Source organism: Phalacrocorax carbo, chromosome 2 (assembly GCF_963921805.1).
Source record: "Phalacrocorax carbo chromosome 2, bPhaCar2.1, whole genome shotgun sequence".
Lineage (NCBI taxonomy): Eukaryota > Metazoa > Chordata > Aves > Suliformes > Phalacrocoracidae > Phalacrocorax > Phalacrocorax carbo.
The window spans coordinates 119,621,157-119,644,275 of record NC_087514.1 but is presented as its reverse complement, the minus strand read 5'-3'; the positions used below and the strand labels follow the sequence as shown (position 1 = coordinate 119,644,275).

At 45.6% G+C, this 23,119-nt stretch overlaps 1 protein-coding gene across 1 annotated transcript in view; it reads right to left on the bottom strand.

Moving 5' to 3' along the window:
• Positions 1-497: 497 nt before the first annotated feature.
• Positions 498-23,119, bottom strand: part of LIMD1 (LIM domain containing 1) — a 35,253-nt gene continuing 12,631 nt past the window's right edge. The window contains exons 3-8 of the mRNA XM_009505741.2: positions 12,564-12,631; positions 11,213-11,275; positions 9,614-9,744; positions 8,448-8,499; positions 7,687-7,755; positions 498-6,711 (exon numbers count right to left, since the gene is read on the bottom strand). Of these exons, the coding sequence (XP_009504036.2) occupies positions 6,574-6,711; positions 7,687-7,755; positions 8,448-8,499; positions 9,614-9,744; positions 11,213-11,275; positions 12,564-12,631 (521 nt within the window). The 3' untranslated portion in view covers positions 498-6,573. The remainder of the gene's footprint in view (positions 6,712-7,686; positions 7,756-8,447; positions 8,500-9,613; positions 9,745-11,212; positions 11,276-12,563; positions 12,632-23,119) is intronic.

The window sequence follows — 23,119 nt, the reverse complement described above, 5'->3', positions numbered from 1 at the left end:
TAGCGCCGTGGTGCTGCTCAGCCAGCAGTACTTAAGCATCCTGTCGTCAGACACGAGGCATCATGGTTGCTGAGTGCAGCAAAGCCAACATGGGCACCACCTGGCCACCTGCCTCTCAGAACCACGGGGACTCTCCCCAAAACCTTCCCCACCACCACTGCAAAGCACACCCCCATGCTGGGACCAGAGCCTGCTCCCACCCGTGGCACATCCCTCCCCAGCTCCTCACTGCGGGACCAGGGTCTCCCCAGAGGGTTGCCAGAGCAGAACAGCCCAAGATGGGGCCGTAGCGAATCCCAGCTGCCTGCGAAGGACTGGAAATCTCCAGTGAACTCCACTAAGAAGGTTCCCTCCCACCAGTCCCTGCTTCAGCTACTGAGGAAGGGGAACAGGAGGAAGGCAGAAGTCGGGAAACTAATTTCACAGTGTAACTCCCTCCCCACGGACTCTGGGTGATGACAATCATTGTAATTTTAGGAAAGACTTGACACTGAGCACTGCTTTACAGTATTGTCTTTAATCACTGAAATTACAACAGGCTAGTGGCTTCACCTCTGCTCCCAGCCTTCATTTTTTATAAATAATAACAGCACTGAAGAAAAAAAGGGCTGTGTTCACAGGTGGCTAAGGTTAGTTACACCAGCACAAATACTAAAATACTCTCTCCTGGAGTTGAGCTTTGAAAGAAATATAAACAGAATAATTAGTACCATTCAGTATCATTAGCCAGGCTCTGGATTTGCTTTCCAGATGCAGAAAACCACAGGCTGCGTGTGTGCGCCAGGTCCCCATCTGGCCGTGCACCGCAGACCTGCTGCGCGGGGACGAGGGTCGGTGCCAGCAGGCCTGGGAACTGCAGCCCGGTTATCCCTGCACCTGCACTGGGGCCACGGGGCATCCCTGTCATCTGCCTTCAGGGGCTCTATGCCACGTATTTTCCCCGCAGGGACAGTTTCTTCCCATCTCTCATCTTGTCTTAGCAGGCTCCTGATGCATATTGCCACGCAAGCTTCTGGCTGCCCTGGAAGAAAGCAGGCTGAGGATTTTTATTGCTCAGAAAAGCTTAAATTTGCTTCTCCTTAGGATGGGTGAGCAGCTCTGGGCTCTGTCTGGGCTCATGGCAGGAAGACATCTGTCTGATTGGCTCTGGTAAGTACACCTAGTGCCACTGCAGCTAGCAAGCTGCAGGACACAGAAACAGAAAAGTGAACGCACAAATGCAACGTGACAAGAGAGGCAAAGCCCCTCCCAGCTTCTCCCAGTGTTGCAGGTGCTTCCCTCAGAGGATGGGGGGAAAAAAGGACATGTTTCTGGCCACAGCCCTTCCCTGCCTGCAGGTACTGACTCCAGAGATGTTTCTCCAGCAATAAGCCTGGGTCAACTTGACCTCACATTTATGTACAGATGTTTTGCTCAAAATGCATCTACAAACACTTGGCATGGATACAGAGGTGTGAAAGGCAGGTCTCTCATGGGCAGCACATGCCACATGTCCACGTGCACAGACACGACAGCATGCACAACCACAAAAGCGGACACAGAGCACGCAGCTGAGGCTGACATGGGAGAAGCATGGTCCAGACCAGCGTACGCAGGTGTGCTTCCCCGCAAAACCCCCTCTAATAAATGTCCAGGAATACAACGAACTAAACCAAATCCCCTCTATCCACCTTCTCCCCTGCTCTCTGTAATCACCTGTCCTCTTTTCCCTACAGCTACTGGATTTTTTAAGTCACATCTGTCTTTCTCTGTGCACCCCCACTGCTTCAGTTTATTGAACAAAAAAGTTGGCAGTCCATTCCAGCAATCTTTTCAAAGCAACTTTTATACTGCCAGATTCATCCCCAGGTACGTCTTGTCTGTATTAAAAACACTCTGCCCTTGATCCAACACTGACCTACACACACCCATTGATTTTCATGTACGTGCACAGCCTTACTGGTTTCAGTGGGACTGCCTGCCTGTGCACTTCAGGTTTAATGCAGACAGAGTCCTTCATGCAATTTTCTTAGCAACAGCAGCAGAGTACAAAGCTGCCGCTGCATCGACCAGCAGCAGGCTGATATTCAGGTCATCTGGCGGATCAGGTCAAAGTGTTCAATTAAGGATGGGGAGCGGCATGTGTCCATTTTCCTTTAAGCAAGGACCTGGTTTTGCTGTTGCTGAAATAACTAAGTGGTAAAATTTCCAAGGAAATACAGAAGTGCAAAATTGGGACTAAATTAATGAGGAAGAGCATGCCTGTGATCCTCCCTAGGGCTATGAACTCACGGGAGGGAGAGGAGGAGGTCACAGCAGTGCTTACAAACAGACCCGAATACTGAAATTCAGGGATGCCAAATATTTACTCAGTGCTATAAATCAGCACAAGAAGAAAGCACAGGGAGATATTTACTCTCTTCTCTTGGCAGCCAAAGATACCCTTTCCTTTTGAATGGCCAGCCAGACCCGTACCAGCTCTTACGAGACTGGTTTCCCACTTTCACATCTGCCATAACATACCTCGTGCTGATGAGACTCCACCATTTCCAGACCAAGCAACTATTCAATTTGTAGTAAAGAGATCTACAAAAAAATCATTTAAGCCCTGAACGACTGGGAAAACATTTTAAAAGCCCCCAGATGAAACTCAGAATCTAAAGAGCCACAGACCTCATCAAATGCTCCTCACCAGGGTGTTTGAAAATGCTGTTCCCTGCATTTCACATAAGGGCAGTTTCCTAAATCACACTGATCACAGGTGTTTCTTATGCTTTAAATTACACGAAAATGTCTGCTGCTTTTACGCTGGGGCTTTTCCCCTGGCTTTTCTGCAAAAATCCCTATTTCTAAACAATAGAAATTTAACAGTATGATCTGAATGAAAAGATGTATTAAGCTCTGGCTCCTGAAAACGAGTTTCAGGGAATTCACTTGAAGAACTATTTGCATGTGAGTTACTCATTACCAGCACAATGGGACTTCCAAGGTTCCCCTACCCTAAAACCAGCCAGAAGAGCAGGCTGGGGAGGAGTGACGACTAACCTTTCACAGCACGTTTCAGCATCTTAATAAATAAAAAGACAACAAGGTTCATGCGAACAGCAAAACCCAATGCGTATCAGCGAGGTGACAGGCAGAACTTAACATGTTTTCTGAAATTCTTCAGCAGAGCATGCAAAGCCTCACCCCTCCAGCCCCAGGACTTGCAGCTCCCCGGATGCCTGGTGGCTGGGGGGTCAGGAGGAGGAGAAGCTTCTCCTGTGCAGGGTGCCCCTGCCTCCCCACCAGACTCACCATCAGGCAGCTGCGGAGCCAGGGACAAGCAGGGGATAATCAACACGGACTCAGACACCCACAGCCTAGGAGAAAAGGCAAGAGTAATAAGGAGCTTAAATGAATTCGAACTCCCAAAGATAAAAGCGGTGCGAGTTAGCGCACGTAGGGGTGCAGGGCAATGCAGCAGACACTTTAGCGTCAAAACCCCCCACCTCACACACTCCATTTTCAATAGCTTCATTTTGTCATTTCTAGCTCTTTGTAAATATAGGAAAGGAGTGTATTGGCACTTAATAATTTATACCAGGTCTCAAAACAGAAAGTAGGGCAGCCTTCACTTCCCCAGCGTTGAGGGGTATGGGATGGCTGACAGGAGTAACAAGACACTCTGTGGGAGCAGAGGCCAAACTTCCTGTTGATGCAAAGAAGGCTCCACAAACGGGCTGCTCGAGGCTTTCCATGACGGAAAACTGACCTTCTCCCCTGCCCCTTCTTGCCTGCTTATTTTGGGGTTGTAGGGAAGGCTGCAAGAGTGAGATGGTAGTTTAAACCACAGCCTAGAATGAAAATACCAGCCCTGCTAGTGTTTTCAGATCTTCCCAAAATGGAGGCCAGAAAATGTGCGTGAGGGCCTGCTCTAAAAACCAAGAGCTAGCAAAAGCAGGAGCCATGTAATAGCTGGCGTCTCAGAGACAGAACAACAGATCAGGGCTGGCGTTTCCAGCTCACTTCCAGAAACCACTTTGATTATCTCACTGCCTTCACTGCCAAAGCTCAGAGAGGAGAACCACCTGCCCAGGACTACCTGAATTATTTACCAGGGACACTCAGCTGGCATTATTTTCCACCTCAGTCCCTTCAGGTAGTCCTAAGATCACAGTCGCATCATGAGACCCTCCTGCCACGTGCCCAGCTGCACTGCAGGACACAAGCTGACATGTCACACCAGGATGAGAGCACTGCAGGATCTGCCCTGGGTGTTTTGTTGTCCCCAATCCATATTGTCCATATACAGCACCAGTTATATTTTATGTCAGGTTCCCATCCCTTCGGTATCCAGAATTAGGAAGCCAAATTTCAGGCTACAGGGAGCTCACATATTTAGGGTCAATTTTACTTCCTCTAAAATCACAGATACAGCTCTCTGAATCATAGATGTCCCAGACCCACATATACTGCGGTGAGAAAGTCACCCCTTTGAGCTTTTTGTCGCTCCCCAAGGGGTTGCATGTCCCCAGGAGAAACGTCACCACAGAGCTAAGCTGCACGAAAGCCGGGGCTCTGGATGGTCTCCAGCCCAGGACTGATCTCCAGCCAAGTGCCGCCATCGCTATCCCAAAGAGCAGCAGCAACAGGCGGAGGCACTTACAGCTGTGTGGGGCAGAAGGCTGGGTGGTTTGCCAGCCCAGTGAAACTCCATGTCAAAACCACCCAGCTCCTGAGGCTTGGGCAGTTTCAGACGTTCACACCTCAGCCAAGGCAAGCTGATACAGATGTGTAGGAAGGCGCTAACAGGCCACTGGTCTTCATCAGTTTTACCGCAGATGCTTCTGCCTCTGTTTAATACTTAGCGCAGCAACTTGCACCACTCAAAACAGAGGCCCGTGGTATGTATTAGCACAGGCAGCTTGCTGCAGCCAGCACCTGTGCTGCTCCAGATGGGTACACGAGGCAGTCTGACTACTCGGTGTGAAGTTCAAGCACCTATCTAGCTACATTCATGCTACGGGAAAAGAGGTTTGATTGACCATAGTGGGTTCTTGGCAGAGGCCCATGTCAGGAGTCCCAGTGCCACCGCTCAGCTTATTTATTGTAGTTTCCTCACTAAAAAGATCTTCATCCTGCCCTCTATCTATCAGAACTGAATTTACATCTTTAGCATGGATATGTTAGGATTTAACTAGTTTTTTTCACAAAATATGTTGGAAAGGGTAGCTAAGATCCCTGACTGCATCTGAGACTTTAAATTAAAAACTTTTTCTTAAACAAAAACTTTGTACCTGTACATGAGGGGCTGTACAGCTTTGGTACCTACAGAACACGCACTGCAGGCACATGTATCTTATATGTAACACATACCAGGTGAGCAGATTTCTTTTACTATAGAGCAGGGGGTTCAAAACCAGAAATGATCTGCCTTTCTTCTTTCTCAGCAGAACAGAAAGGAAGGGCCAAACTCACTAACCCCTTGCTCAGATAAGCTGTTGTTATTCATGGAAGCAAATCTGTTTATACCAACGTACTCATTTGAGTACAGGTTGTGGAGCAAGGCTCTAAATCCATGTCTAACAAAGCCTTCATAACAATCTCGAGCTTGTTCCCAGAGCTCTAAATAAGCACCATTATGAAATGGCTTTGTGCTGGGTAAACACCAGGGAAAGGAGTGGCCAGGCTGGGGGCTGAGCTGTGGGGACAAGCTGAGAAACTCGGGCAAGTGTCTGTGTAGGGAGAGCTTTTTTCCAAAGCAAGCTCTGCAAGCAAGAACGAGGCTGGACTTCCCCAGTGTCCACACTTTCAGCATCCAGACCCTCCCTTTCCAAATATAATCTGCTATTCAGACTGACACAGCATACCGGCCCCTGCGTATCACGCTGACACACAAGCCCAGGCCCCAAGTCACCACAGTAGCTTAGCCTAGCTTGTTCCAGTTTTTTGTTCTGTTTGAAATGGGATGTCGGTCTCCACCTGCCAGCCAGCATGCCTGGGTTGTGCTTGGAGAGCTGGTGCTTTCACAGCCAGACTTGATACTGGAGTTCAAGGAATTAACTGGAAGGTCCGGGCGTGCCATTTTGCACAGACCCCTTTCTTTAGGAAAATAATTACTAAAAAGAGAGAGAAAGTGTCTAAAACCTGGTATTAATAGGTTGATGTCCTTCAGGGAATCTGATGAAATGTGCTTGTCAGGAAGCACTTAGTAGACCTAAGGTATGTTCTCAGCAGGCAGGCAAGCAAGCCAGCCTCTGGCTTTATAATTGCGCATGGCGCGATCTGAGTTCATAGGCACGAGAGCAAGTTGTGCTTTTCACTGATGAATCTTCCAAAATGAGCCAAGAGGAATCTCCAGAAAGCAGAAAAAGGCACGTAAAGTAAACTGATTGGTTTAGATACCATGCCACATTCTTGGTCAAGTAGACGTGGATACAGCTGGAACTCACAAGCATACAGAGTCTGGGAATCCAGCAAAAGTCTCTCATATCCTTTTACAGGAACATTGCCAACTGGTGAAAAACATGCACAGGAAATCAACTGAGGGTGGGGAGAGGGAGATCACGTAAGAAGTCTTCTGTCCTGGCTCTCCCATGGCCGCCACGCTGCCTAGTAGTGGTGCTGGTACACAGCTGCCGGGGTAGTGCCGTTCTCTATGTATTTCAGATGACAGGAGTGACAAAGCAAATGTTCATCTAGCGGGTAACAGCGATGCCCATCTTCATCATTCAGTTCCATTCCACAGTCCTGCAAAGAGAAGTCACGCAAATTATTAGAGCATGTGTTCATCTTCCAGTGTCAAGCAGGGTCTGGCTTCCAGGAGGGTGATTTTGTGACAAGGACAGACAACACCCAGCCAACAGCTCCTTCCTAGTAAGTACAACATTTGCCACGAAAAGGAAAGCATCTGACCTAGGCATTTTGAGGGGCAGTCTTGTACAAATTTGTCTTACGCAGTTTTATTGAATAAGCTTTATCTCGTGGCGAGGCACAACCCTATGTATTTTAAACGTGCTCGTGTCTCCTTACCCTCTCAGGTAGGATTCACCTCTTCCCATTACATTAATTGCAGTTGTACTGATGTGAAACTGGCCTGCTGAGTCAGGGCCTCTTTCCACTGTATAAAAGCACAGTGAGAGAAGACATCTATTTATTTTAATTCGCAAAGCAGAAGTATGAAAGCTCTCTGGGAAGCCCTGCATGGAGACCAAATGGTGTTTAAGAGCTGGCATCGCTTGGGATTTTTTTGTGCAGCCATATCCTTTCTCCAGCCCCAATGACACATTCATTTCCCATGAGAGTGAAGGTAACTTACACCAGACAGGATCAGTTATCACCTTAGCATTTTTGAACAATCTGACTTGGAAATCAGATACAGTAATGTGATCTGGAGCTCAAGGCTTCTGAAAGGCAGCAATAGAGCCTTACTAAGTCATCACGTTTCCTTCATTAACAAATAAACTGGCAAGCTGAGAAGTGATAATTAACTCTTTGCCCGTAACTTTATTGGTTGGCAAATGAATCTGCAGCTGAAACACATTGCGGCAAAAACTTTTGTCCTCAAACTGGAAATTTCTCAGCCTCTGATAGAAAAGGTCGTGCAATACAAGGTTTGAATTGCTCATCTACTGCCATTGGAAGGGAGGAGATTTATTTCCATCTTAAAAATAATAGGAGTTATCACTATTAAGTGCCCACTCCCTGAGAAAGCTGCTGACCTACCTCACAGTGATAACATTCCACATGGTAATCCTTGTCCATGGACACAACCCGAATGGTCTCATCAGACCCCTGTAAGCATTCAAGCAAAAGAGAAGTTGCAAAGGACTACAGCAGGATCAGACATACACTCTGTAGATTGCTTCCTGCAACAATGTGAATGTTGAACAAATGCACTTGAGCTGCTGGTTGGACACCACAAATAAATCCTGCCACCTGCGGTTATTTTTACAGTAAAGCTTCATCATTGGCTGCAGATATCCTCTAAAATGTAACGTCAAAATGTCAAATTCCCTCTGTTTAACAGTCACATCTATCCCAAATCAGGCATTAATGATTTGGTAATTTCAATATATCACATTTCTCAGCATTTTAAATTGTTTTGCCCAAGATCCTTCTCCTCTAAGTATTAAAACAAGTTTGCCCCAGAGGGGTCACACAGAGGTCATTCATGAGCACCACCAGCATTTAGTGACATAAAGGAAAGGTATCCCAAACATAAAACTAACAGCAGTATAATCCTGCAAGAGATGAAAAAAAGCAGCCTGGCTCAGCAGAAATAAGCTTCATTACTGAGCAAAAGAAGGGTCACATCTCATGGGCAGTGTATGAGCCTAAGTCAAAAGGTTGCACGCCGGAGGAAGCGATCATCTCTCCCCATCCCCAAGGACATCGGACTTGACACAGGGTCAAGTGTGGAAGAGGGCGAGGCTTGAGACATCACGTTCCCTCCCCAGAGGGGATACAAAATAAAAGGCTCTCACCTCAGAGGGCAGAATAGGAAGTCCACATGCTGCACACTTTGGAGCTAAAACTCTGGAAGAGCAACGAGAAAGTGAAGGCAAGTTATAGATTAACATGAAAAGAGAGGCCTGTATGTTCTCGGCAATAAGATGAAAAGCTGCAGCTGTAAATAACTTATCCACAGGAAAGCTTTACATCCTGATATCATAAATTCATTTTAGGATTGATTGTAAATAATGCTTGGTACACGTTGCTCAGTCAGGCAGAAAGTTACATTTTATATTTGGTGCCAGAGAAAAAAAACAAACCCACTGCAGAATTCTTGGCTGGTGCTAAGAGATTTGGAAGAGAGAAGAAGGAGAAACTGAGCAGGACTGTCCCCAGAAAAGCACATTAAAAGAAGTAGCAGCTTTGCACCGGGGCAGGAAACCTCAGAGAAAAATGCTGTGGGACCATAAGGTTCTTTACAAGCAAACTTAACACAGTAAATAAATAATGAAATGAAATAGCAAGGAAACGTGCATAATTGCAGAAGAACGGTGGCACATGGAGGCAAATCTAATCTTGGCACAACACAGAACAGTTCCCGGGGCTGCGTGAGCAACACTTAATACTCTGCCTGCTCAGAAAATGGAGCAAGGAGCAAAGCGAGCCAAATGGACGCTCAAAATGTGTGCAGCTCTGATATCATAACTACCAGCTAAGAGGACAGGCATTTTATTTTACTAAATGACAAGTGTTTTTTTTAAGTGGATTTATCAGTTGTTTAATTTAGAGCTGGATAAAAGTTTCACTTTGATTTCTAAAAGCATTCTTTAAAAGTCAGTGTCAGCCCTGCAGCTACTCAAAAAGGAACTCACATTGATTTCAACAGGCATTCACAGCCTTACTTCAGGGTGGACTGATTTCTTACATCACTGAACACTTCGTGAGCGCTATTTCTCACTACCTCTGCTTTGCAGAAGCGGCAACAGAAGCCTAGGGGTGCTGACTTCCTCAGAGTTACATAGTAAGTCGATGGCAGGGCAAGAGGAGAGACATTGGGAATTTCTAGGGTCTAGCCCCATCCTCGACTTCTACCTTCTAATCCTGTCCCTCTTTTATTAATCCACGCTTTCTAATGAGCTGAAAAGCTAAATTAGAGGTTTGTTGATTGGAGCATCTCTGCTGTTTATTTTGTCCTTACTTGTGGTAATCTCTAACACAGTAGATTTTGTTTTCAGAGTCTACAGTGAATGGCACACCATCCAGACACTCGTTGCAGACCACGCATCGGAAGCAGCCTGGATGATACGATTTTCCTAGAGCCTGCAGGATCTGCAACAACGAAGAAAGAGGAAAAAAGCATGTGAACAGCCAATTAAGGTGAAAATAATAATAATAAAAAAATAATCTACATCAGACAATGCTGCATATTGATCAACAGGGCCCTGCCTTTTTTCAGGCACCTCATCTGAAAAATGTATTAACAGGGATGGAAAGGGCAGCTGGAATCAGTATATATCACCTGGTTCCAGAGAAATGAATTATTAGCATGGGTAAGAAAACAATTTAGAGTCTCCTTCAAGGTATTTAGCATTACAAAGGATAGAAGTGACAGAATTTAAAGGAAAGAAAATAATTTCTGAAGCCAACAGTTGGAGAATACTTAGCAGGATCACATGGCAAGACATAGCAGGCCAACAAAAGGACATACATCTTTATATCCTCCATGAGAGGCTGAAATAAATGCTATTGCTAGGTTTTCATAATGCCTTAGATATCCAAGAGCTTTGTACTCACTAGCCTGGCTTTCTAATTAACACAGACTATGGAAACTGTATTGAACTCAACTGCTGCAATTCACCTGCTGGCTTTGGGGCAGCAATTACTACTTGGAATACCAGTTCTGCGTATAAAATAGCTTTTCCAATTTTAGTGCTTTCCAGTATAAGCAGGCAAGCAAAGATAATTAATGATAAGCAGTAGAAAAATCTTGGGAGACGTGCTGTGAACTAACCACTCAGAAATTCCTAATTTCTTTGCCTCAGCTGTAGCTCATGAGCTATGTGACCATGAATTTGTCTCCCTCTGAATCACCCACAGCTGAACGATGCCTGGTGCCGGCTAACAGCCAGCTGAGCCCCTGGGCCGTGACCCACTCCATGCACATCTTGAACGGATGGTACCTGTTGTAGGCTAATGAGACCTGCCTGCTTCAGCAGGATGTCCACACATCTACTGAACAGTTTTCAAGGACTTGGACAGATCTGAACTGAGGTCTGGATCACATGATTTGTGTCAAATCTATTCCCCAAGGTATCAGCCCAACACCTTCAGCACCCACAACAAGCAGCAACAAGACAGCAGCTTCATCCTGATGGTACATGGGAAGCCACAGCTTCACTACAGGAACGACAGCCTCAGAAGAGCCACACTGATGCCCCACAGGAAGGGAGCACTGCAGAGCCACGGTACTTCTGAGCAGGAAACATCAACAGGATTACGAATACACTGTCCATGGAAGCCACAAAGGGGATGAAAGAGCTGAAGACTCTGATTGTCAATTTGCACTGAAAACAGGCAGAGCAAAGTCTCTGCATTGCATACAGCAGGGTGCCAGCTTTACTTCCTCAAAAAAAAAAAATCAACAAAAGGCTTAGTGGATTTTCTTTCTGCTACCAGTCTCACACAAGGCAGACTACCAGCTGATAACAGACAGTACTGGATATAAATATATATTGCTTTTGATGCAGTCTTCTAAAAAGCTGTAGGATTTTTTTCTCCTAGAGCAATTATCACTTACCATGTCCATTATCAAATGACCACAAATGAAACACCTGTCAGCTGACTGCTGGAAACCAGAATACTGCAGGGACAAAAAAGAATTGGCTTAAAATTTCACAAGCCTAGTCAAGCATAAACAACAGCATATTATGGGGTGTTATTTGCTTGGTCTTTTCCTGTACTCCAGAGCTAAACTTTTCAGTGCTTTTTTTCAGTATATGAAGCTGAGGACAGGTCCCCAGAGGATATTCTATAAAGACATCAGACTTCCACTGTTCAGAAGGAGTATGAGTTCCTGTAACTTTCAAGTCCTAAATTTAAGTTTAATGAAGTATATAGGTAAATACCATAAATGCACATGCAAATAAAGCATTTACTAATAAGACTTACATTCTTATTTGACCATGTGAATCTACATGCCAGGAACTTACTTGTCTTTATCGCAGATCTGTGTATATAGGCTCATAAAGCCAAATTCTTCCTTTGGTTACACCATTATAGGTCTACTGGAGCTTCCCCAAGGTCAGTAGTATCATCCCAGCTCTCTGGTAGTATAACATTCAAGTTTGGCCCAGAGCACCTTTCTTGCTGCTATTGCTGAGATCTAACAGTAAGGAACTGCCTGTCATGTCCATGACATGAACCTCAGGCACCATTTGTCTAAGGTTTCAGTCCTACCTGAATGGTGGAAATGCAAACTGGAAAAATGAAGTATTTTAGATGCATTTAACCAATCTTTCAATTTTCAGTCTGTGTAGAGTATACTGATGAGAGCAAAGAAGATTAACTCAGTTCTCCCTGACAGAAATCACTACTCTTTCCCAATAAATATGCAAATATGACTTTTTCAAGTCTCAATGAAGGCTTAATCTATGAGGGCTCAAGGGCAGAGGGGTATATGGCTTTTTACCTCCACCAGCCAAAGAGAGGACCATGGGGTTTCTTCATGCTCAGGTACATTCACACAAAATCCATTGAGGGCAATGGAAAGGTAACCATTAAGACGCCCAAGCAAAACCACTTCATTGGTAAGGTAAATTCACTCCTTGATTCTTCTGTAGCCGTTCATTTCACTCCTGTCTCCACAGCATGGCCACAGAGATGCTCTTTGAAGGAGCATCGTAAGAGGCTACGGCTTCAACTACAGGCTCTGCGCTGCAAAACTGTGGTCTTTCACTCGGCTACTTTCCGCACCACATGTGGGCGGCCACCATGGCTGGGGCTGGCCCTGGGTAAAGAAGGAGCAGAAGGGCCAGGCAGGACACTGGACTAGAGCTGTGTGAAGTGTGGGCAAAGCTGCTGGACAGAAAGGACGTGTGTCTGCCAGAGAAGCTGAGACGTGCCAGCACAAGGGTCAGCTGTGTGCTTACCAGGAAATCTTCTTCACAGAACACCTTGCCATTGACAAAATAAAAGGCTTTTCCTCTCAGCTTTCGACCTGAGGAAAAAACACAGAGAGAAGAGACAGGTCAGCGGGGAGAAAATGTGAGCAAAAACTGGCTGCTGAGAAGCAAACAATGAGGACATCTGAGCACAGCCACCACACAGCTGCAGAAGAGCACCCAACCCCAGCACAGGTGTTCCCACCCTCCAGCACGACTAACCCCATCACCTCTTCCACTGGTGGACCCCAGGAGAGGAGCAAGAAGAAGAAAGGGCATGCAGAGGATGATCCATACTTGATATCGTTCCTCAAAATGTCACCTCCCATGCTGTTCCACTAGAAGGTGCCTTTGACCAGCAGCTGCCAGATAAGCCACTGTAATACCCAGCCACCCGGTCTGTCTCCAGCAGAGTGCAACACCGGAGCACTGAACATGCTTCTCTCTGCTTCCTACCAGCATATTCATTATTGCAGCTGCCAAAAAAATCTGAAAGCGTTTTTAAAAATATTTTTTTTTCAAACCAGCATGTCCTAACAGAGATAACATGACAAAGTTTTTCCAAGAAAGGACTCTACACATGGGGAATATAAATATTTACTGCAGTTTTTGTGTTTATTCCTCACATTCACTGTCTGTTTTCAGTTCCACATAACTATGGCAACACATGCTCACCCTGCTGCCACTTCTTCTAAATGTCTTGCCTTCCCCTGGAGAAAAGAGCTAGATTTTGTTTGTTTACGAAAAGCTGCTCCTACCTCTTTGCAGCCCTGTTTCGCTACTCAGCCAGAGGTTTGAAATGCAGCCTAGGACTGGAGCAGCTCTGCTTGGTCAAGGAGCCCCAAGAGCGTGCCTGGAAGCAGTGCCTGGGGCAGAGGGAGCAGCACTGCCCGGGCACAGCCGGAGCAGGACCTGCCACAAGCTGGTTTCAGGAACCTGCCACGTATTGTTGGAAGGAAATTGGAACAGAGGCACCAGGGCCCAGAAGCCTCCTGCTTGATATGCATGCAATAATGAAAAAATTATCATCAGCTGCTATGTGTATAAATGCAGGTGAGACAGGGGACTGGTCTGGAGCTCACCTCTCAGTGCTTTATGACATGTACCTACCTGGAAGCCTTCAACAATTAACCATGCTGGCTGCAAAGTATTAAGAAAAGGAGGAAGACAAGTAAAACCACTTCAATAAATTAAGAGCTTTACAGTCTCCTGCATACGCCAGAGGGCACCCTCAGGCTGGGAAACAATTCACACTGCTCTTTTGGAAATGGAGATGCTCCAGTGAAGCTCTAAAGTTTTGCCAGTGAATTCAGCCAGACCAACATTTCACCAGTAGCCCCTAGTGCCCGGCCCAGGTTTCAGCCAGCAAGGTGGGCAGAGGATGTGGCAAGTGTGCTTTTCAAGGAACAAGCCCTGGTTTGCACATGCAGCAGCTTCACGGCTAAGCTGCAGGCATTGCTTGGCTGTGTGTTTACCGGGTGGCATAGGAGACACAAACATGCTGCTCTGACACACTCATCGTCCCTCATTCTCCTCTAATCCCCACTGGGGGCACTACCCAGAAGCCAGCCCATGCTTGCACCAATGCAGACATCAATGGGACATGGAAGAAATCTGAGCAGGATGCTTTTGGGTTTTCTCTCACCCACCCTGATGCTTTGCCAAGGTTGCTGACACCAAAACAGGACCCAGAGCCCAAAATAAAAAGTGTTTAATCTTGAACTCATTAGCTTTGTGGCTCGTAATCCAGGGTGTATATTTGTATGATAACCCCTCCTGTGTGCCTGCTCATCCATAAGTAAGCCCAGCACACTCACCGGCAGTCACAGTTTCTGAGGCGGGGAAGGAGAGGCATGGGGATACCTGGGATTTGCAGTGCCCTTATCAACGGTAGTCCTAAATGAGTTAACAACAAGCCTAACGCAGCAAGAAGTACCCCCAAAAATCTCCTGCTGATTTAAACACAGCACAGGGATTTGGCACTCCTAAAAACGAAAAACAAACAAAAAACATTTAACTTTGATTTTAATTTATGTGGTGGTGGTGGCGGCTCCAGTTTAGAGCAATGGGCAGGTGCCCAAGCAACTTTCCACCTGTATGCAATGTCTCTCCTTAAAGACAAACTGGCAGTAGTGAGGAAAAACATGGGTGGAACCATGCAATGAGGAAACTCTCCTTTGGACGATGGCCGGTGCGTGAGCAGCAGCTATCACAGCAGAGGGGATGAGGTTTGGATCGCTGCCACCACGTCATTCTTCCATGGTGACAAAACCAGGATTTACCGCCCATTCTGCACCCAGTATATTTTTAACCCTGTGACATTAGCAGGTCAAGATTGATGGCAACAGACCTTCAGAGAAGGTGCCACAGCTGGTGTGCTGCTTCTGGGCTTCTACTGCAAGCTCATTCAGCAGAGGGATAAACCCCTTTTTATGAAGGATTTATAATTTGGCTGTTGGTGTTACATGGGCCCAGGTAGAAGAGGTGCTGTCACCAAGAGCGCTTTGGGGGAAAGAGGGTATGGTTTAATTACTTTCTTTAGGGAATAAGTAGTCATTTTGACTATTTTTAGCTCCTCTCCACAACTCTCTCTAAGCTCCTGGCAGAAGCGTAAATGGAAATTTGCCAGAAGAGCGAGTAACTACGTACCCCTGCAGCCGCCGTGGGAGCAGTGCAAGCAAACGGAGCCAATTTCTCCCTCTACTGCTCTCAGTCAGCCTTCCCTACCTACACTTGGAGGGAGTTCTCCTCCTACCACCCCTTTGAGGTGAGGAAGCATCTCCTCATCATACAGATGAGAAAGCAAGGTGCAGGAAAAGCTCACTTCCCCAGGCTGCGCTGGGGACCGTCCCGGTGGAGCTGGGAAATGCACACCGTGGCTGTGGCCACACCAGTAAAACAAACTGTGCTGGGCCTGCCCCACAAAGCAGAGCAGGGTGGCAGTGGCTTCTGCCCCTGCGCTGAGCTCCCCGTCATGGGACAGGCGCCTTAAATTAAACAAATCCCTCTCAAAAGCGATACTTCTGACTGTGTGCCTGAAAAGGCTGGCACAGGTTTCGCTTGAGCACAGAGATGCTGTCATAATTTCACCAAAATGAACAACTGAGAAATTAAATGGCATCTAAGGAATTGATCAACTGATATTGATCACTGCCTACTTTAAATATGCATCACTTTAAATATGCATCATGATGACTACAGAGACAATCCTGGGTTTATCAAAGGGTAATATTAATGCGTGGCTTGCTGCTTTCAGGATCAATTGCTCTACTACATGTCTGAAGCTGCTGGCTCCTGACTGTATTTCACTTTTACTTCACCCTGAATTTAGTTGATCTCTCACCTGCAAAAATTCAGACGGTTAAAATTCTTCAGCATGTCAACCCTACCATCTTCACCTGTTGTTACAAGATTTCTTGATCCTCTTCCTGACAGGAGGTTTGGGCCTCATGCTTTTATGTACTTCTCATCCCTACCATGTCTGTCTAATCTGTTTACCTTTGGGACCTTCAGGATGACCTCGAGGTCATTTCAGCATCAATTTCAGAATATTTCAAGATTAGTCACTAGTGCATTTGTGCTAAAACAAACAGACTTTGCTTAGCAGCTGATAATAGCATACCACGAGGCTGCACTCCCAGGACGCTGGTGCTTTTGTTCATCATTTTCTTAAATGACAGCTCTCTCCTTTTGAAGTTCATATAGAGAGGGATTTACCAGGGACTTGCAACAGCCCAAGAAGGATGCTGGGAGATGCATCATTTGCTTATTGTGGAGCTGGACCCAACTTTCTGTTTTGAAGTTGCTTTTCCATTATTTATTAAAAGGACAATGGGATCACAAACGCCTGTTCAAAGACAAGAGGTTGCTCTCTATGCATGTAATGGTACAGGGCCACATCCAGATCCCAGGGGTCTATGGGGATGCATGACCAGGACCCCACATTGCTGGGGAAGCAGCATGGGCCCCACTTATCACTTATCTAAGCACTCTGGAGCTCCCTGAGCTATCTGCACAGCAGATGGGCGAGAATCACTGCAGACTGGCAGTTGCTTCCAGGTCCTTTCCATGCTGACAGCCCTGGGCTTCTGTCATCACAAAAGTCAGTCCTTAGAGCACCACAGCTCTAAGATAAATTTGGACATGTGGTTACCAATGGAACATTAAATACAAAAGAATTTCAGTTTCCAGATTCAGTGGATGTAGCCTGCTGACACACTAGTGGGACGGCAGGCTGGAACCACCATCTGTCTAGCTGCTAAGGATTGAAACAAGCTCCTCCTCAGCCCTTTGGTGGCTCTGGCTCAAGCTGCAGTCCTTCACCCAGTTTTCATCTCCCCCAGGTAAAGCTGCGAGGAGGTTTGGATTGAAGAATCTACTCTGGTCTGTGCGCACCCTGTGGGCAGCACAACAGGCCAGATGGAGCCCAGAGACCTTGGCTTCCTCATACCAGACCTTGGCTCCCTCATACCATGCAAAAGTTCCTGCTGCCCACAGATCAGCAGCACATGCCCCACTGGTGCCCAGCCACCACATGCAATTTTGGAGCCCTCCATGGATACTGGCTTTGGTGACACGCAGTATGGTGTCCTACTGTGTCCTGTAGACTAGGTTGAGCATCAGAGCGCTCTACTTAATTTCTGCCATCTCTGCTATTTCTGTTGGCCACCATTAAAGCTGGATGCAGCACTGAGTCTGACACAGAAGCGTCAATATTTCCAATCCACTCTTGAACTGGGGCTGCATGAAAGAGCCACTTAGATGCCTGCACATCCTCCAAACGAAGTAAACTCTGACTGTGATCAACCAGCAGACCCCCCAGATGAGATCAAAGCCTTGATGAAACTGTGGGCAGGAAGACAGGATGACTCTTAGAAAAACCTGCACTAAGACACAGTAGCTCCATTACCATTAAGATGTTCAGCCTCTCTCTCAGCTATACCAGTTGCATAGTAAAATTGCAAAAAACACCCTCATGCTCTCACCACACATTTGAGGCAGTAAAAATAATAATAATAAAAAACCTCTGAGAAAATGATCAGATGCTTTTAAACCAAAAGCATGCTCTGGCAAGTGTAAGAAAAGATCAGCCACCTCTAACGGCAAAGCAACCACAGGTGAAGGCAGAAATGTCTCCTCAGGGTAACATTGTGAAACCACAGTAAGACACACAACTGAGCAACACCTCTTTGCTGATGGCAAACTGTTGCAAGAAAAATATTTTAATATCTTCTTTTTAGAGAAAACCCCTAGAAGCTTCAAAATTCAGAGGTAAGATAAAGTCACCCTGGGTCAAAGCAGCACTGCTACCTGGGGAGTCCTTGCTGAGGTACCAGTTTTCAACCTAGCGCCCAGCCGTTCTCTGCACGGACAGCTGCCCTGTTCCCCAAAAAGCACCAAAACCAAGCGGCCGTCAGAGCTGGCCTCCACCCCATCACCCACCAACTGTCATTGAAACGTGTGGAGGCTGGGAGGAGGAAGGAAGGGGAGGCAATCTGTGTCCTCAGTGAATGTATCTCTGCATTGAAACTACACAAGAGAGCAGTTTTTTAATTTCTCTAGGTATGAAGAGGCCTCAGTGTTTACTGAGCCACTACTCAGAAAATTATTCATAAGTACCATTAAAACATTGTAAGATACCCCCTAAAATATTTACAGCACAGTTAATCTTATGCCTGTTCTTAAAAAAAGCAGTACTTTGAAGATGGCATTATAAAATAAAAAGACCAGGAAGACTAGAAATTTATTCCATTAAAGGTTTAAACCTTTTTCTCACATTGTCCTAACGATTTCAGATTTTCAGCCAGCACTAAAACACATGCAATCGACTCAAACCACTAGCATACTGATAAAGCCCTGACTGCATCCCCTGTTGTGTGAGCTGAACACTTGCATCTTTCCAGCAGGGACATCTTCTGAGGACACCCAGACGATGCCAAAGCCCATTCAGCTCAGATCCCAAACCACTACCGCCCTGAAATCTGGCCAGGAGAGGAACAAGTACCATCATCCTACCGTGAAACTGCCCTGGCATTTCTCATCTATGGCAAGCACTTCTTGTGCCAAACAGCAGGGGTTTCTCACCAGCGAGCTGAGCGACTGAAGAGAGAGAGTCAGCAAGAACAAAGCAGCACTTTAGACTAGAGCGGAAATACACACTGATGCCTTCCCTGTCTACCCAGCTGTCAGCAAAGCTAGGCACGGCTGAACCTTTTCCGAGATTACTTTTGCTGACAAAAATATATGGTTACTACATGGACACTTGCATGATAATTTTATTAAAGGGATGCTGAGGAAGTATTACCAGCAGTACTTTGCACTCTCCGCTTTGAAGATCTGCACATTTCTCACACATGTTGATCAGTATAGTGGTTTTATATCCAATTACAAGCAGTAAATTCTGCCTCCACTAAAAGCACTGGTAGTTTCTGCATCTGAAGATAACCATACACGTACATATACCACAGGGAAATTCACTTGGTGAGGCTATCTGTCCTGCAACCTGGAATTAAGCTGCACTCACAGAAAAAGGTGACTTTTTCCTTGTAGAGTTATTTAGCAATCCCAATTAAAAAATGGCCTTGTTGTTCCAGGGGTTATATACTAATATGGGGCACGCTTATTCAACGCAATTATCCTAAAGACACCAAGACCTCTAAGTAGGCATGCTTTATAATCACTGCAGCAGGACTAGAGGGCTACACTCGCAGATATACTGCTTTGATATCTTAGCCACCTTGTTTAGTAAATGACTCTTGATACCTCTACACACAACTACATTGTGAAATATTAAAAAGAAACCCAAACATATATATACCCAGAGGGTAGCAAGAGACAGCCAGCTCGTGTTATTTCAAACCCTGCCACTGGAATGGCAGCCTGTTACCTTTACACAGACATCAACATTACTCTGAGCTTACAATAAAAAAAAAAGAAAAAGAAAGTAATGTAGTAATGTTGACATGTCAAAGGTCAAATTCTGTAATCTGGCAAACGTGAAAGGTTTCCACCTCTTTGTAATAAGGGGTCAAAATCTGGTCCTCGTTTTGGACCTTCTGCTGCTGTTCAACATCGAACCCTCCTTCAAACCACCTTGCAATCAGTTCTTTCTTTCTGACTTCCTTCCTCGCCTACCGATTTCCTTCACAGTCATCTCTGACACTTCCCTTGCACTTTTTTAGCTTTCAGATTTCCTCTGAGGACCAAGCGGCTCAAGTACAAGACCCTTATGCTCTAAATTATGCTGCCAGCGGGACTAAAAAGGTCTTTTTTCCAGGCAGTCTGCAGCAGTCAGATATAAGGCTGGCTGAATCCTAGAAAAAAACACTAAAACACAACAATAGGGTAGAGTGATACTGTCTAGTTAAATCTGTATCATTTTTAAGGTCTCCTTACTACTTAAATAATGACTATCAACATCCGGAAACACCTGTGTTACGAGGAGGTGATTTAACTTAAATGGTTAGTGTGTAACAAACCATTTGATAAGTACAACTGTTTGTCCAACAAACTGAAAAAAACCCAAGATGGAACAGACACCTTGAGCTTGCAGGAAATAGCCATATGAGTTTCGAGGACTTTTTTTTTTAACCTACTTTCATGGCCCTCCTGTAAAGCAAATATGATTTATTACTAATACTGCAGAAAGGGCCTGAAGTTTTTTCCTCTCCATCTCTGCAAAAAGCTGCCTTGTTTGTGCCTCTGCCCTGTTACAAACAAGAAGATAAATGAGAAATTTATGCCAAAGTAACCATTCTAAATCTGTTGTTTTGACCTCTAAACCACATTTTCTGCATTACATGCCAGTGGCTCAGATAAAACAGTACATTTTTTTTCCTGACAACTGAACCCTACAACATATGCACAGCTCTACTCAAGAAACCGCTCTAGCATTCATCCTTGAACACGTGTATCAGGAAACAGAGGGTGTAAGAAATTTGGCACCATGAGGTATCAAGCCCCCCCCTCCTTAGACCCTCTTGGTTTTCTGTATCTGGGAAACTAATGCATATTTGGACAGAAATCCAACTACGAGCAGAATTAGAAATCCTCACTAAAATGAAAACAGCAGGACAGCAGATATAAATATCTGGAGGACAATATGCTTTACCTTAATAGGTAATTTTCTATATTTTATTTATTGGAGTGGAGGTACTCAGTGTTCCACCAGAGCAGAAATTTTAGGATTGAAATCATGAGCAACCTTGACTTCTCAAAGACAAGGTTGTACTGGATGGTGTCCAAGATGAATGCCACTTGACCTTAAAAGCACTACTTACTTTTCAGCTGGAAACCAGAGTTTCCACATAGACTGCTCAAGACCTGCTTTCCAGCTAGACAGACAACACCATCCAGACAAATATTTATTTTTCTGGCAGATAAACTGGTTTCATCATATTTACTGCAAGCTTGCAGAGAGGCACGTGCTCTCTCTGGGTAACAGCAGGGCTCTGTGCCCTTCATTCATCTTGTGGCTGATGGTCCGGGGGACTGAGAAATGACCTAGGTCTGGGAAAGGGGGGATCCCCCTCAGATACATTTCCTCCCTGAGTGGAGGGCAGGACAGCATGTACCACCCCAGGCATCAGTTAACCAAGACAAGACAAGGCTGCAAGACAAAGAGCCTTGGTGAATCAGAAAGCCAGCCCAGTTAGGCCTTTACAAGCACAGCGAGCCAGGCAGCAAAGCACGCTGCGGGGCGGGTGGGGAAATACAAACACCCTCCCCATGCCTCAAAAGCCCCTGGAGCAAACAACTTCTGCATGAAGGGCCCTGCAGACCACAGCAGCAGTGCAGGAAACCACCCCCTGTACCGGACGGTTTCTTGTGAGCCTTGCCACTTGTAGAGGTGCGTGCATGTGAGGGCACACCACGGCTGCAGAGGCCTCCCTCCAGCACCATTCTACTTCACATATCAGAAGTCCCACGCCACCACACACCCTCCTCTCCATCCGTGGCCGGCCACCGCTGCGCCCAGCTCCTGCCTTAGCACAGCCGCTGCCCCAACGGGAAGGACTTGAGCTTTCATGAGCACTCTCCTGCATGTAACAAGCCAAAACAGGCTCTCTCTTATAATCCCATGGCTTCCATTCCCCTTTTTTATCTCACAGGGAAATACAGTATTTTTTACTCAAAGAAATATTATTATTCCCCACCTTTTTTTTTTTAACTTGCATTTTTACTAGGTTTGGGGTTTTTTTTTTACTTTCCATTTGAAACCCTTTGCTCCAGCACATGCCCAGAGATTCCTCAGTTACAGCCTGAGTAAGTGAGAAAATGGGCTTCACTTTGCCAAACTTAGGGGTTTTTCCATCTTTCTAAGCCTCTCCTAAAACCTTTTCAACCCAAACCTTTTCATATTGCATTGGAAACCTTTGGAAAGGGTTTCCTTTTAGAATAAGCAGCAAATAGCTATTCTTTCAGCCCTCACCAGCCCACCTCATTAGAAATGGAATTAAGCTATTTTTTAACCAAACACAAACAAACATAATGAGAAGTAACCACTGACACCTCTGCAACTGCAAGTACCTCTCTAGCATGGGTCTCCACATAAAGATGGTAAAATCTGTTCTAAAAGGAAGATCAAAAGCATTTCCTTCTAAAGCACCAGTTGCGCAGCAGTAATTTTAGAAATTTGAATTTAGAAATTCAAATTTAGAAATTCAGAATTTCAACAGCTTGAACCTGCTGCTGGATTACTTTTAACAGGAGCTTTGTGTGCAAGGGCTGTTTGGAGGCTGCCCATCCATGGTGGGCAAGAGGTCCCTGAATCAAAGCTCCATCTGCAGCCAGGAATCCTCTCCGCAGAAAAAAAAAATTGAATTAATCAATAAGAAAGGATGAAAGATTGAGCTGCTGAGTTCTGAGCCTTTAGGAAACTGCCACCACACGCAAAAAACACTTTCTTTTTAGTTTTCCCATCTTTGGTCACATGACGGCAAAGTGCTCTACTGAAATCATAGGTGAAGCAAGGCAGCTGGTGTCAGACAGCTGGGAAATAAACAAGCACAGTTCAAGGTTCAGCTATTATTAAAAAGCACACACATCTTTCTATATTTATTCCCACTTTACAGCTCTAAATAAAACACATGCAATCCCGATGAGCTTGCAACTCTAAATACAACACAGCAGTAAAACCCTAGGACTCATCTGGGGAAACCAAACTGATATATACAAAAGCACCAGAACGATTATTATTTTTTTTTGTGCCACCACATATACAGCTACATTTCTAAAAATATGCTACTAGCCCTAGAGTTAAACATGACAAAATAGAAAAGTTACTGTCTTATAAACATGGCCACAATTTGAAACCAAGCGGCCCGGTTCCTTACCCCAGCTCCATCACAGACCTCCTTGAAAAGCTGTTCAAGGAGGATCCATTCATTGCAGCATGATATATGCTCCAGCAAGCTTCACGTGTGGGTCTGACACATGGCAGGGAGCTCTCTGGGGCCAGCCAAACTATCTACCTGGTTTCCCGGGCAGATTTTGCAGAGCTCACCATCACCGCTCCCAGCCTAACACCTCTGGCACAATAACCA